The sequence below is a fragment of the Mytilus edulis genome, chromosome 14 (genome assembly GCF_963676685.1).
Source record: "Mytilus edulis chromosome 14, xbMytEdul2.2, whole genome shotgun sequence".
NCBI lineage: Eukaryota > Metazoa > Mollusca > Bivalvia > Mytilida > Mytilidae > Mytilus > Mytilus edulis.
In genome coordinates this window covers 32,991,422-33,006,738 of record NC_092357.1, presented here as the reverse complement: position 1 = coordinate 33,006,738, position 15,317 = coordinate 32,991,422, and the positions used below count along the sequence as shown (strand labels likewise).

The window sequence follows — 15,317 nt, the reverse complement described above, 5'->3', positions numbered from 1 at the left end:
ATTGCTATGGTCATAGAAATAGTTTGCTTTAGCTGCATTTGACTTTTCGGCATTTTGATTCCTCAATGCTGGTAGCTTCGTACTTTATTGGCTTTTTTATTTTGTCTTTATTCTAGCGTGACTGATGAGTCTTTATTAAGGTTAAACGTGCGTCTTATGTACACAATTTTAATTCTAGTACCTATGATTAGTTTATTATGTGGTTTTATTCCCAATTATATTTATACTCGTAGAATGTATTTGTACTTTTGATAGCAGATAGGTTTTTTAATTTATGAGTCTTAATTGCATTTTTAAAACAAAATTATAGAAAGTGTCGTACGGTTTTACAGTTGACAAGGTTCACTTGAAATACCTGTTTCTAGAAAAAAAATATCACAAAATTCGACGAAAATGCAATAAACAAAATTTTGTCATCATTTCCATTCATAAATTTTTAAAATGAAAGTTTTAAAAAGGAAAAGGAAGATTTACAAAAAGTAAAGTATCACAAATACCGAACTCCGAGAAAAATTTAAAACGGAAAGTCTGTAATCAAATGGCAAAAAGCTGAAACACGTGGAACGTGTCATATTCCTGACTTGAGACAGGCATGTTCTTATATAAGTGCATCTTCTCAAATTGATATATCAAAATGGTAGATTAAAGTAGAAAATTCTCAATCTATCGACAATAAAATAAAACAATATGTAGTAAGATAATTATATATGAAAATCACCAAAGTTCTACATTAAGTGAAGAACTTCAAAGATTTTTTTTTTATATAGTTGTATCTTAAATTTGTAATTTCATCAGTTTAAAATACTTAACTTGAAGCATTGACCACATGGTTAAAATGAGATTTTGAAGAAATTATTTTATGAATTAAGTGACCCACTGACTTTCGTTCACCGCCAGGTCTCATAGGACACTCAAATGACCTCTATCATAAGAAAGTCTGTATATTTATCGTTGACGTAGAATGAAACTGTGAAGTCGTTTTATTGTGCTTGAAAAACCATGAATATACTTGAATGTAAAAACCATATTAAACGTGTATCGTTTGTAGTCTAAATAATTATAAAATAGCCTTTTAATCATTGTTATGATAATTGTTCGGACTGGTATTGTGAAAATAATAGTATGAAGTTCAAGGTTTGATGGAAGATGTTCGTTGCTGTTCTGCAGTTTGTATATTGTGTCGACTATTATTTCATTTGTTTGTGCGTTTCTATGTGATGAGTGTTCTTGTGTGTGTTTGTGCTGTATTTCTGTCATGTATTGTTGTCATTTTAGCGATATTTGTTAACATTGTCATATAAGCGGGAGGTTTGGATAGCCATAAAACCAGGTTCAACCCACCATTTTTTCTTTAAATGTCCTGTACCAAGTTAGGAATATGGCAGTTGTTTTCATATTAGTTCGTTTCTATGTATGTTGGAGTTTGTTTTTGTTGCACTTCAGTGTCCCTGTTGTTTCTTTGTTTTCCTCTTATAGTTGATGTGTTTCCCTCGGTTTTAGTTTGTAACCCGGATTTGTTTTCTCTCAAATCGATTTATGACTTTGAACAGCGGTATACTACTGTTGCCTTTTGTAATGATATAAGAGGCATTTCTTTTTACTAGTTACATTTGTTTTTCATTTTTGTCCGAGAAAACTACTATTTGTATGGTGTACATACACAGCAAAGAAACTAATATTGGCATCTTCAAACCACAATGTTTAAGGGAATTCTATAATTGATTGTGGGGAAATTGCGATATCACTAAAAATCTAAAACCAATTGTCTGGTTTTACATGCATGCATTCTTTACAAATGTGCATCTATTTAAAGAATATGAAAATAAGGAGATGTGGTATGATTGCCAAGAGACAACAGTTTTCTATCCCCCAGAACAGTCAATGAAGTGGATGTAAACAATTAAAAGCCATTGTACGGCTTTCAACAATGCGGAAATAAAGACCCCGACATGAAAAACGAAAAAGCCAACGGCCTAATATATAATTAAAAAAATACGAAAAAAACCCAGAATGTGTATTTAATACTTTATAACCCTTTTTCATTCATGTATTTTCCTTACTTTAATATATATGTAGTGTCGATTTGTAATGACAGATAATCTAGTAAATATATAAGTTTCTGTTTATGAGTAAAGTATTTACTTTATTCAATTTAATTAGACATTTTTTTTCTTCGTTTTTTGCCTTAAGAAGCAATTTCAGCGCAGACACAGTCAGCCCAGGCAACAATGGCATCAGTTGTTTCTTCAGAGGTCGGAATAATTTGATCTTCTGGCAGTAAATGACCAAATGTACCATTATCTCGTAGCTCAATTTCGTAAGAAAATTTAATGCCCGCTGATTTTGCGTAATCCACAGCTAACCCTCCAATCGTTGGGAAGAAATCTGTGACTTTACCATTTGTATACGGGATTCCATTTCTATCTGTTGCTGCTGCAGTTGCAATTTGAGCACACTTCGCTAGAGTTGCATCATCCGGTACTAAATCAAACGTATATCCCCAGGGATAGATCCACATCTGACCAAAAGCATGCACCCCTAAATAACCAACAAAATCAATACCCCGGTTCACTATAACATCTCTCGCTGCTTGACTTTCCAATTCACTGAAACTTTGCGGACCTGAATATGAAAATAAATTGCAAGGATCATCTGAACCTCCATTAGCTGGATCCCATTCCATCCCAAAATTTCTGTTCAGGTCAGTGCCAACACATGTTTCATTAAATGGGTTTCTGTTTTTTCTCCAAAGTCTTTCCACATTCATAGAGTATACGTAACCATCCGGGTTTAGGACAGGTATTAAGTACCAGTCAAACTTTTTCACCAAGTGGATCCCTGTTTGGGTGTTTTTGAGAAAGTCCATAAAGTAAAGACAAAAGGCAATCGATATGAATTCTCTGGAATGAATTCCACATTCAACCAAAATCGCCTTCTTTTTGCAACCACAATATGGTGCCCTAGCATTAGTTGACATTGTTATCATATTAATACTTCTTCCTTCATACGTAGTACCAATACTTTCTAACCTCGACTTAACTCTGCCTTTGGAAGAATCCAAAGTGGTCAAATACCTCTCTATATCATCAAGTTTATTATATATGCTAAAGTCAAGCGCAAAGCAGCCTAGTGCAAAGAACAATATTAAAATGGACTGTTTCATCCTGTCTTTCTGAAATAAAAAAAAGTAGATAATATATATATATATATATACAACTCGTCTAAACATCAACCCAACAATGTTAGATCTGTAAATTTGCTTTCGCCAATTTTTGGTTCTTCCCTCGCCGGGATTCGAACCCATGCTACTGTGATATCGTGACACCAAATCGCCTGCACTGCAGCCGTCCCGCTAGACCACACGACCACCTGGGCTATCAAAAAAAGAGCTTTCGGTGGGCATGTGTTACCTTTCCACGTCAGTTTTAATCTAGCGGCGTACTACAGTACATGATATATAAGGCATGAAGATGTTATTGTTACAGATCAGCTAAATTATCTATAGTAAAGGATCCTACAAATTAATGTAATATACAGTCACAGAAAATAATTATATTCATAAGTACGTCTGAGTCAGTGACAACTCTACAACAGATGTATCCATCGGATCGCCATCAATGATGGTGATACATGGCTGTGTACATAATGTATATACAACTCGTCTAAACATCAACCCAACAATGTTAGATCTGTAAATTTGCTTTCGCAAATTTTTGGTTCTTCCCTCGCCGGGATTCGAACCCATGCTACTGTGATATCGTGACACCAAATCGCCTGCACTGCAGCCGTCCCGCTAGACCACACGACCACCTGGGCTCTCAAAAAAAAGAGCTTTCGGTGGGCATGTGTTACCTTTCCACGTCAGTTTTAATCTAGCGGCGTACTACAGTACATGATATATAAGGCATGAAGATGTTATTGTTACAGATCAGCTAAATTATCTATAGTAAAGGATCCTACAAATTAATGTAATATACAGTCACAGAAAATAATTATATTCATAAGTACGTCTGAGTCAGTGACAACTCTACAACAGATGTATCCATCGGATCGCCATCAATGATGGTGATACATGGCTGTGTACATAATGTATATACAACTCGTCTAAACATCAACCCAACAATGTTAGATCTGTAAATTTGCTTTCGCAAATTTTTGGTTCTTCCCTCGCCGGGATTCGAACCCATACTACTGTGATATCGTGACACCAAATCGCCTGCACTGCAGCCGTCCCGCTAGACCACACGACCACCTGGGCTCTCAAAAAAAGAGCTTTCGGTGGGCATGTGTTACCTTTCCACGTCAGTTTTAATCTAGCGGCGTACTACAGTACATGATATATAAGGCATGAAGATGTTATTGTTACAGATCAGCTAAATTATCTTTAGTAAAGGATCCTACAAATTAATGTAATATACAGTCACAGAAAATAATTATATTCATAAGTACGTCTGAGTCAGTGACAACTCTACAACAGATGTATCCATCGGATCGCCATCAATGATGGTGATACATGGCTGTGTACATAATGTATATACAACTCGTCTAAACATCAACCCAACAATGTTAGATCTGTAAATTTGCTTTCGCAAATTTTTGGTTCTTCCCTCGCCGGGATTCGAACCCATGCTACTGTGATATCGTGACATATCGTGACATATATATATATATATATATACCTGTACGTAAAATAATAATAATAATAATAATAATGATGGTAGCATTATTCTAATTTGTACTGTATTACTTCCTTTAATATTTGCAAACATTGAAACAAACAGAGAGCATTTTGCTATGATCGCTCACCTGCACACATTGTCTTAGGGGACAGTCATTTGATTCTAGATTTCAGGACCAGCTTGGATCAGTATGTTAAATCAAAATAAAAAATATCTAAATAGGTAGAAATTGGCTTTAAAATAAATAATATGAATTATATTCTAAAGAAAATCATTAAAATGTAACATTACTTCATTTATTAAATTCTACTTTCAAAATTTTTCATTTTTCTTTCCCTGCTTAGATCTTATCACTTAAACAATGATCTGTGCATAATATTTCCTTAGTTGGCATCATTTAGTAGTCGTATAAAAGATAGATCGACTGGGAATAAAGGATGGAATAGAATAGAAAGGTAGTATAAAATTAAGTTAGCCTACTATAATTCCTAGATAAAGGTAATTCTCTAATGTGTATTCTGTTTTCTTAAGTTTAATATTTTACATTTACAAATTTCAGATGATACGCCATATAATTAAATTTTATTTTGCTTAAAAAAAGCGACAAGAAAAAAAAATCTTACCTGCTTATAAATGTTTTGTGTTTCCTAGGATGCACGATGAAATATACATAACGTGCGTTACTTATATAATAGTGACATATATATATTGATCAGTTTTTAAAAGAAATTAAATCAACATGTGTTTGGCGGAAAAATACTACATGCTATTTTTTATGCTGTACATGAAGTGCATTTGTGATAATGTTACTATTATTATCGACTAAAAATATTAAATAGTATTACAATGTCAGTGCATTATAGTGACTTAGTACGGTTGTATCTGTTCTAGCAATTTTTTCAAATGTACTTGTTCGTCATTTGTATTTTGCCTGCTCGGGCTTTTTATTTAACTAGTTCAGAATGCACAAACAGAGATAGAAGATCCAGAGTATTGATTAGACTATTTTCACATCTTTTTTGGTCTCCAGAATATATAAATATTCTAAAGTTCACCTGCTCTGCTGTATATAGTTATCAAAGATACCAGGATTATAATTTGATACGCCAAACGCGCGTTTCGTCTACATAAGACTCATCAGTGACGCTCAGATCTAAATAGTTGTAAAGCCAAACAAGTACAAATTTGAAGAGCATTGAGGACCCAAAATTCCAAAAACAGTTGTGCCAAATACAGCTAAGGTAATTTATTCCTAGGATAAGAAGATCCTTAGTTTTTCGAAAAATTCATAGTTTCGTAAACAGGAAATTTACAAAAATGACCATATAATTGATATTCATGTCAACACCGAAGTGCTGACTACTGGGCTGGTGATACCCTCGGGACGAAACGTCCACCAGCAGTGGCATCGACTAAGTGGTGTAAATAGTTATCAAAGATGCCAGGATTATAATTTAATACTCCAGACGCGCGTTTCGTTTACATAAGACTCATCAGTGACGCTCAGATCTAAATAGTTGTAAAGCCAAACAAGTACAAAGTTGAAGAGCATTGAGGACCCAAAATTCCAAAAAAAGTTGTGCCAAATACAGCTAAGGTAATTTATTACTCGGATAAGAAAGTCCTTAGTTTTTCGAAAAATTCATAATTTTGTAAAACAGGAAATTTACAAAAATGACCATATAATTGATATTCGTGTCAACACCGAAGTGCTGACTACTGGGCTGGTGATACCATCGGGGACGAAACTTCCACCAGCAGTGGCATCGACCTGTATGACATTCTGGTAATCTATCAAGTAAGAGCAACTGCATGAAATATAGTCCAAGTGAAATCGGTGCAATTTGAGGAAAAAAATTACTGTAATCTGATAACTTATTCGTGTATTGAAAACGTAAAACAATTAGATTTCCCCACTTGACAGAGTACCAGATGGCCTACCACAGAGTGTGTAACCTGTTGTAAAATTGTATACTCCGAAGTTAAAGTCGGTCATATGAAAATACTCTATTGATCGTGTAAAAAAAAGAGTATAATTTTATCAGTATTTCTGGTGCAAAGTGTTATAAGGTTGAATTGACTGACACTGTGCTTTAACTAAAGTCAAGACTGTTGTGTGTATGAAATTGACCTATATATATATTCTTACATTGTGCTGCTGTCTCGTCGCACCCCACATCTCCTTTTGTTCATATTCATTCATGTAATCTGTACAGTGATTTTAATACGCTGTTGTATTTAAAGATTTTGCTTTGCAATTTCATAAGGCATCGACATAATTATCTGATATTTTAACATTGTCTGTATCATTTGAATTCCAACTATAAGAATCGTTTTAATATAACAGAAAATTATATTCATACATACTTAACATTTCTGAAAATATATGGAAAAAAATCGAAGAAATTAACCCTAAACTTAAAATTCATCATCAAAACAAAACGAATAGTATAACGATTCAGTATAAAAAGAAAGCTTTCCTTGAATGCTTTCAAGTACTTAGATTGTTAACTAATTGCCCTCTTCAAGCGTTTTTTCTTTTATAAACATAATTCTAACACGAAGAATATGCTTACATATGTAAATAATTGAAAATAAATAATTGCATTCAAGATGTTACTTTAAAGTGTTCATTTATTTGTCACAGTTGATACACACATCGATATCTGTTTACTTGCAGGACCTTTCATATGTGGAAATGAAACGATTTAAATACTCTCTAACGTAAAATATATTTCATGAATAAGGTATCATTATTAAAGGGAAACATCGATTTTTTTATTACACGCATGAAGCTGAACAGAGAAAACCAATTATTTTCCAAATCTCAGTAGTCGAGTATTTACTATTATGGCTTGTTTTAACCCATGAAATGAAAAACTTAAATTTGTCCCATTAACTCAAACTAACAGATACTTCCAGAAACATAAATCCCAAATTCACTTCACAAAAAACCTGACAGGACATTAGTTTTCTGTTGACCATGATGGTATTGTACGTATTTATTCGACTTACAGTATTGATTTGGACCCTTATATCATCTTACTGTTGTGTATGACGAATTATTCAAATCAGAAAAAAATCTGCGATCTCTATTTGTGATTACTAGAGGGCAGCATACAATCTTCAAAACAACTAATTCCTATATACAGTATGTCGAGTTCTAAATCTTCCAGAGGCTTAATCTGGAAAAATCAAACCTTCTATTGTTTCAAACAAAACAATGCTAAAATTAACATATTTGATGTTGTTTTTTTTTTCGTTAAGTCTGGATCTGTTAATGTTTAAACTTTTTGCCGTTGTCAAGGAAGAATCTTGTTCAATAGAACCTTCCAAAGTTGGATTTACGATACTTCTCTGAATTGGAACATAAATTTGTGTAGGATTTCTAAAATCTATTAAAAAAACGGAAAATAATGTTGGAATGTTAAATATATGAGAAATATGATAAATGGTAACATAATTTGTGTCATTATTTAATTACAGGGAATCCACTGATCTGACGGCCATGGGTGGTAAAAAAAAAAGGAATAATGCAGACAGGGTCAGACAGCTGAGCATATTCATTTAAACAAAGGCGATTTCAGAGTAAGGCATGAACAATTGCGAAAATTGACCACCGTTACTCTAAATTATCCCTCGGATTTACCATGTTTCTAAATATCGCTATCAAAAATGTACCTTATATAATTTAAACCCGGAATCATAAAATATCTAGCTATGGTACAATTCCCTCTATTATTTTTGGAACGGAAACGTAAATTATAATTTAAAAAGGTTTGACTCTTAAACCGAAAAAAATAAATCAAATGTAAAGAAATAAATATTGAAGTCAAACCTTGAAATACGCATAAAATGAAATTTTTAAAGAGCCATTCTTTGTAAGCCTCAAAATATGATGGAAACCAGTGGTCACAGATTTTCATAAAACTTTTTTAAATGAATGCTTTGTGATGTAAAAACATCTTTGCCATAATAAAAAAAATATTATAATGTTCATTGCCATGGTAACCATACAATTCATTTTCAGAAATTTACAGTAGAAACCTTTAAAATCCAACTAAGTATTTCATCAAAACGCACTGATGAAATCCCTGGAAATTAACAAAATACAAAGTTCTCTCCTAATAGTTTTTATATGCCAAAAATCAGATATGTGTTATTTCAAATAAAAAAAAAAAATTCACCTTGGTCATATAGAAATTTGCTATCAGGAGTGCAAAATTCTACTAGAGTTATTTCCCTTAGCACAACTCTTTTGTTGTTTATGTTGAAAACGATAGTAGAGCTCTTCAGGTTAAAGGTGTAACACCACTAATTCGGGCCCGGCCAGAAAGCATATACCAGAAAGTAGTACATATTTAACACAAAATAGTTCCTACGCATGGACATATCTTTCAAAATATGTAGAATATTTTATTAATTTTGGTATCAAATGAAAGCTGCATGACTGGTGATCATTGTAGAACAATTTTTGACTGATAAATTTGAATAACAAAAAAATGGCATGAAATTTAAAAAGAAGGGTACATTTTGCCTTTTTGTCAGATTGGAAGTACCTATTTTGGTACATCCGAAGCTCCGGGAACCAGTTCTTTCTTATATGCAATTAAAGATATGTTGATTTTTTCAGTACATGATACCAGAAGGTGTTGCTTTGACATGCAATGCTTGTCACTTTATTTGAATATTAAATAAAAGAGCTGTGACCACTCGAAATTGAGGAATTTAACATAGAAAGCAATTGGGCCATTAATTAGTGGTGTACTTCCTAAAAGGAGGTAAATAAAGATGACTAGCGCCACCCAGATTTTACATCCAAGATAATAGGTAGAAGTAAATTTATTTTCTGCTGCCTTGGTATTTAGAAATAAAAATTGAAATAGTGAGAAATGGGTGTTGGCCATTGGTGTAGAAATAGCGAGAAATTTAGAGAAAACTTTCTAAGACAAGCAACATTTTCTGTGCCAATTTAAGCAAGGTGTGTTCTTTATTCATACTATTTCGAAAATTCCGGAACCGTGCCATTTTTCTATCAAAAAAGCTGCGGCACCATATGTGTTTGACCATTGCAATTACACCCAAAGGTGTTGATAATTCAGAATTCGAAATGTTTTTTAATGGATCTTTGATAGTGAAAAGGCAGGATCAAATAAGGCTACCATTGTCGCCTATGTAAATAATTACTTCCTTGTAACCTAAAGCAAAATGACGATTTCCGGCGCATCACTGTATTTTTCGAGATATTTTAGAAATTGGATCGATAAATTAATAAGGTACTAAGTGATAAACTATATCAGAAGAAAATTGCTGATCGCCATGAAACTAAAGTCTATATCAAATGTTTACTGTTTTTTTTTGTTCTTCTGCCGCAGGGGTAGGGTTCATTTATCTACAGTACTGTAAAAACGAGAATTCTGTCAAGGACTCTGTCTTTAATCATTTCTCCTCATCCTCGATAATACTGAATGTATTTATGCATATTTGAAAAAAGGGGGGCTTATTTTTGCTCATATTAGCGAAATTTTTGTATTTTTAATGGCTAAAATGTGCCAAAATGACCCTAAAATATAAAAAATTAGGTAAAAAAATCAAAAGCTTTACATGTTTCTCCTTAGTATCGTCGAATTGAATATTCTGAACACAATTCATGTGACCTCAAAGCGGGTTTCATTAGATCTCCCACGCGACATATCAGAAAACGGGAGCTATGAGAGATCGGTTTTTAATTAGATTGATGCAACGATGTCCATCTGTTCGCGATAAAGACATATAATTTGGACACAGTTATCAAATCATCAGCCTAAAGTCTTAAATAGACCTAAATCGAACTTCATTAATAAAAAAAACACGTTTTAAACAGAACCACACAGTCAAAATAAGCTGGTCAATGGCCCCAAGTCTGTAAAAAGTAACGTTTTCTGTAAAAAGGGGGGGGGGGGGGGGGTACCTGTAAAGGAAGTCATTTTAAATGGTGAACAATTGTATCTTTAATCCAAAAATTTGAACTTAAGCAGCAGCAGTATATAGTAATCGACTAACGTAAAGGTTGTCCGATTTTATTTCAATATGTGTCAGTATAGGTTAAAAGGAAGTAAATAAAGACGACTGGCGCCACCTAGATTTTACATCTTAAAAAATGCCATTTTTCTATCAAAAAAGCTGCGGTACCATATGTGTTTGACCATTGCAATTACAACCAAAGGTGTTGATAATTCAGAATTCGAAATTTTGTTTAATGGATCTTTCATAGTGAAAAGGCAGGACCAAATAAGGCTACCATTGTCACCTATGTAAATAATTACTTCCTTGTAATCTTCAGCAGCAGCCACACGAAATTGTTTGCAATTGTAACACAAACTGCAATACAGATGAGTGTTTTTATGATGTAACTGATATCAACACATGTGATTGCAATGATAAAAATATAATTTCAACTGAATCTGGGCTTTTGCCAAAGAATTTTACTTATTTTTATATATGCTCAATCCATTTTAACCAATTATTGAAAAGAAACTCTGATTTGAGAAGGAGAAAAGTATGTCAGCTTCCTACTTTGATAAGTGCTCATCCTGTGATGTCATTTGTCTCCTTTTGCTATTAGCCTTTTTATTATAAGTAGAACATTTATAAAAAGTAGAATTAAACATGGAATTAAATGAATAAATATAGCTCGAAACCAAAAATATATATTATAGTATATTTTAAAATTATCCAACAGCCATGGGTTTACAGTTATTGCACATATTTTAATAGTATCATTTGGGTGTATATTAGACGAAGCATTAACAGGACTAAAGTCGTCTTCTAAGATTATGACTATCACAATGACAATTTTACCCATAGTACACTTTTCTCGAATTCGAACATTTAAAGATCTATATACAAACATATATCTTTGAATAGCCAGTGTAGTTGTCAGCCAAATTGAAGTTGTATGAAAAATTGCTAGTATATATTCTTCAAAGTAAACATAGATAACACACCAGTTGACCGATACCTTCTCGAGATAGTTTCCGAACGAGAAAAAATAAATGTACAACGGCAATGGAAATATACCAGTGCACAAATCAGCAATAGTCATTCCAGTGAAAAGTATATTTGTTGAAGAGCGCATGTTTTCTGCAGGAGAACAACACAGGCAAAAATGTTTGTAAACACAGTTTAGCAAATTACAATTGGAAACAAATATCCGTATACAGGGACAGCGTAGCCAATCGGTACAAAGTGTGTCAGATCCAGAAATGGTAGCCTTATATTGTCAATGTTCCTCGTTATATTTCCCTCTGCCATTGTCAAACACACAGATATGAATAACTTCTCAAATGTCTAAGTTGAACCGATTCATAAACAGTTTTGATTCAAACCTCTTGAGCTGCACTCAAAGCTCTATATGACTACAATAACATTAAAGGTACCAATTGTTCTGCATCACTTCAGCATTTCGACAATTAAACGCTATTTTTTTTATGCTCGAAGCGAGTACTCGAATGAATCTTAAACGTCTATTGAAAAGATTATATTTTAGGTTGGATGCAGTGCTTTTGTTATTACCTTCCATAAACATATTAACGAAAGACAAACGTACTACAAACATAGCTTGATTCTCTTTTTTGTTTGGTCAATTAAACAATGAATTACCGACCGCCGTTTCTACAAATAACCTATCATAATAGCAATTATTGTTTGTGTACGTAATTATGAACCAAATTCCAATAAAGTCAAAAATATGTGCATATATAGTCCGACAAAGTAGACAATATATGTATCATCTGTTCCTGAGGAGATGGTATTTTTTATAAACGACTTGTAAATTAATTTGTCAACAACAATATTGGACTTCAAATTAATTGTGCTTTTTCGTGTTCCTTAGTCTTAAGTCTTCTGTGTTGTTGGTTTTTTTTTTGGCAATATCGTTTATCTGATTTTCTTTTTTTTTTTAGCCATGGCGCTGTCAGTTTATTTTCGACTTTTGGGTTTAAGTGTCGCTCCAATACTTTCACCTATTTTAAAATTGTACAACAATACAATACTAGTTAAGTTTCAAATACAGAGTAATTAAATTAATTTAAATGTACATCTCATACCAATCACGTTTACATAGAAGTCTTGATTAACAAACAAATGTAAGTTTTTACGGCTTGTGATGAGTTTAATATTAATCCATGAATTTCAAAGTGTTGAACCGTGTACAAACACCGTTAAAAATGTCTCTAATCAGTTGTGTAGGGTTCACCGCAGGTCACTTTGATTTTGTTCTTGTTAAGAAAAATGATCTGGTCAACAATATCAGACGAAATACTGTTTGACTTTCTATTTTTTGTTACAAGTAGTGCACATGAAAACATTCCCCAGGAAGGAAAGGACGTTGCTGGAACTACTATAACAAATAGTATCCTCAGGATAAACATATCATTATGTTGCTAATTGATTTTATTTAGTATTACGAGGGGATATTTCAACTGAACTAAACATCTAAAGTGAGTGGAAATGTGAAGAGAAATTATATCTCAAGATGTTTAACAGGCAAACGAGTATCCGAGTACTAAAACTGTACTCGAGTACTCGGCCTTCCGATCGAGTACCCGAGTACTCGAGTACTCGTTGCCATCCCTAGTTTTTACATATCACTTGAGATTACATTATGTATTCGACTTATACGATATCACGATTTGATGTACGGACAATAGTGAATTATTCATAATTTAATACTTTTAAACAGAAGTTCTAATTGTCAAATGGATATAGCGAGTATGATAACATTTATTGATTGTCCCATGACAATTATTAATCAGTATTAAAAATTCGTTCATTTAAAAATATTTTCTAATGCTTCTTTCTAAATAAAACAAATTATGAAAATGGTCGGTTGAGTAAGGGCCTTATTTTGTCACTAATATGTCACACGATAAAGTCATGAAAGTATAATGAAAAATGTTTTGAAATTTTCTATCAATATTTGTATAGTGACACTTCTTGATTGCAATAGGCTACCAATATGTCAAATTTAGATCTATGAATAACAATAGAGAAAAAAAAATGAACAAAATTAGTGAAAACCTACATTAACTTATGTGTTATACCTTTCATTTCTGGATTTTAACACACCATATATAGATATAAGAAGATGAGGCATGAGTGCCAATGAGACAGCTCTCCATCCAATTCACAATTTGTAAAAGCAAACACATTATAGGTCAAATGACGGAGCCATGGCTCACACCAAACATCAACAGATAAAGGGCCCCAAAAATGACTTATGTAAAACCATTTAAACGAGATATCGTTCTATGTCAAGTAAAAGAGATTCGATAAACACTTTTAAACCACATCAACAAACAACAACTACTAAACATCATGTTCCTTCGGAGAGATGCAAACAAAATACCACGGGGTTAAACATTTTAATAGATACAAAAATCAACCCTTCCAAGAAACAATAGTTGGATATCACAACATTGACAGACACAACGTCTACTTTTATTTTGCAATTCAGAAAAAAATAGTTGAGATGACATATACATTTACACTGAAAAAAGTGAACAAATAAGTAGATAGTATGTCTTTTTTTTAAGGAACAAAGCAAATCAATATAGATGTATTCACACCAATGAATTCAAATTATTGTAATTCAGTTTTTGTCCGATTTGTTGTACGTACATAGTTACTGATTTGGACCGGGATTTTCGTTAAACCTTGTATTTTTTTTCCAATGTTTCGTTCTAAAGTGGAACCAATTTATTACCGACTCGTACCTTTACAAAGTTGTACTTTTATTAAATCGAACACAGTTTGCAAATCATGTACAGCATACCATTCTATCTAATTTAAAATGCTATACAACCAGGTTTAATCCCCATTTTGTACATTTGAGATTACCTGTACCAAATCAGTAATATGACAGTTGTTGTCAATTCATTTGATGTGTTTTATCATTTGATTTTGCCATTGGATTAGAAACTTTCCGTTTTTAAATTTCCTCTGAGTTCAGAATTTTTTGTTCATTTATTTTCGTGGGTACTAATTTTCGTTGATTGAGACAAACTTGCTTTTTCATGGATATTTGATATCGTGTTTTTTTTTGCAAATGTCTGCATACAACCTTATAGAAAATTTATAATTCGTTGAACGTTTTAATACGTAGTTTATCTGTACCCACGAAACTTACGAAAATTGATGAATCTACAGTAATTTTACTTTTTTTGTATATCTGTCAACCAAAAGTTATCATGAAAATAATGCAATTTCACAAGATAAACAACTCTCGTATTACATTTTGGACACCTTACTTTAAAAACGTTGCCTGGGCTTTCTTTTTTTATATATATTTTTTAGAACGTTTTTAAATAACTGTTGTTCAGCAATCATTCATATCAAATGTAAGTTTAATATTTAGGACAAGTAAAGAACGAAGAGTTGTATTGACATACATTTATATAAAAAAGCAATACATAAAAAGCAACAAGCCAAAAAAAAGTAAGTTAATCAAACTTTTTATAAAATAGATAATCAATACTTCCTGTTCAACTGTCGGTTAAGATTTTACCAGATTGCCGCAAATTAGTCTGGATGTCCGCGTGGTGAGTTACTGAACTCACAGTGGCATAAAGTTCACCAAACAAATACAGGGATTTTTTT

At 32.7% G+C, this 15,317-nt stretch overlaps 2 protein-coding genes across 2 annotated transcripts; both read right to left on the bottom strand.

The window, feature by feature from the left end:
• Positions 1–2,005: 2,005 nt before the first annotated feature.
• Positions 2,006–5,393, bottom strand: LOC139502836 (carboxypeptidase B-like). Its single transcript, XM_071292455.1, has 2 exons — positions 5,303–5,393; positions 2,006–3,172 (listed from the first exon to the last, which is right to left on the bottom strand). The coding sequence occupies exon 2, from the start codon at positions 3,161–3,163 to the stop codon at positions 2,186–2,188; it is 978 nt and encodes a 325-aa protein (XP_071148556.1). The 5' UTR covers positions 3,164–3,172; positions 5,303–5,393; the 3' UTR covers positions 2,006–2,185.
• Positions 5,394–11,259: 5,866 nt separating this feature from the next.
• LOC139503259 (sex peptide receptor-like) lies at positions 11,260–11,763 on the bottom strand. Its single transcript, XM_071293020.1, has one exon. The coding sequence runs from the start codon at positions 11,761–11,763 to the stop codon at positions 11,260–11,262; it is 504 nt and encodes a 167-aa protein (XP_071149121.1).
• Between the last annotated feature and the right edge of the window lie 3,554 nt (positions 11,764–15,317).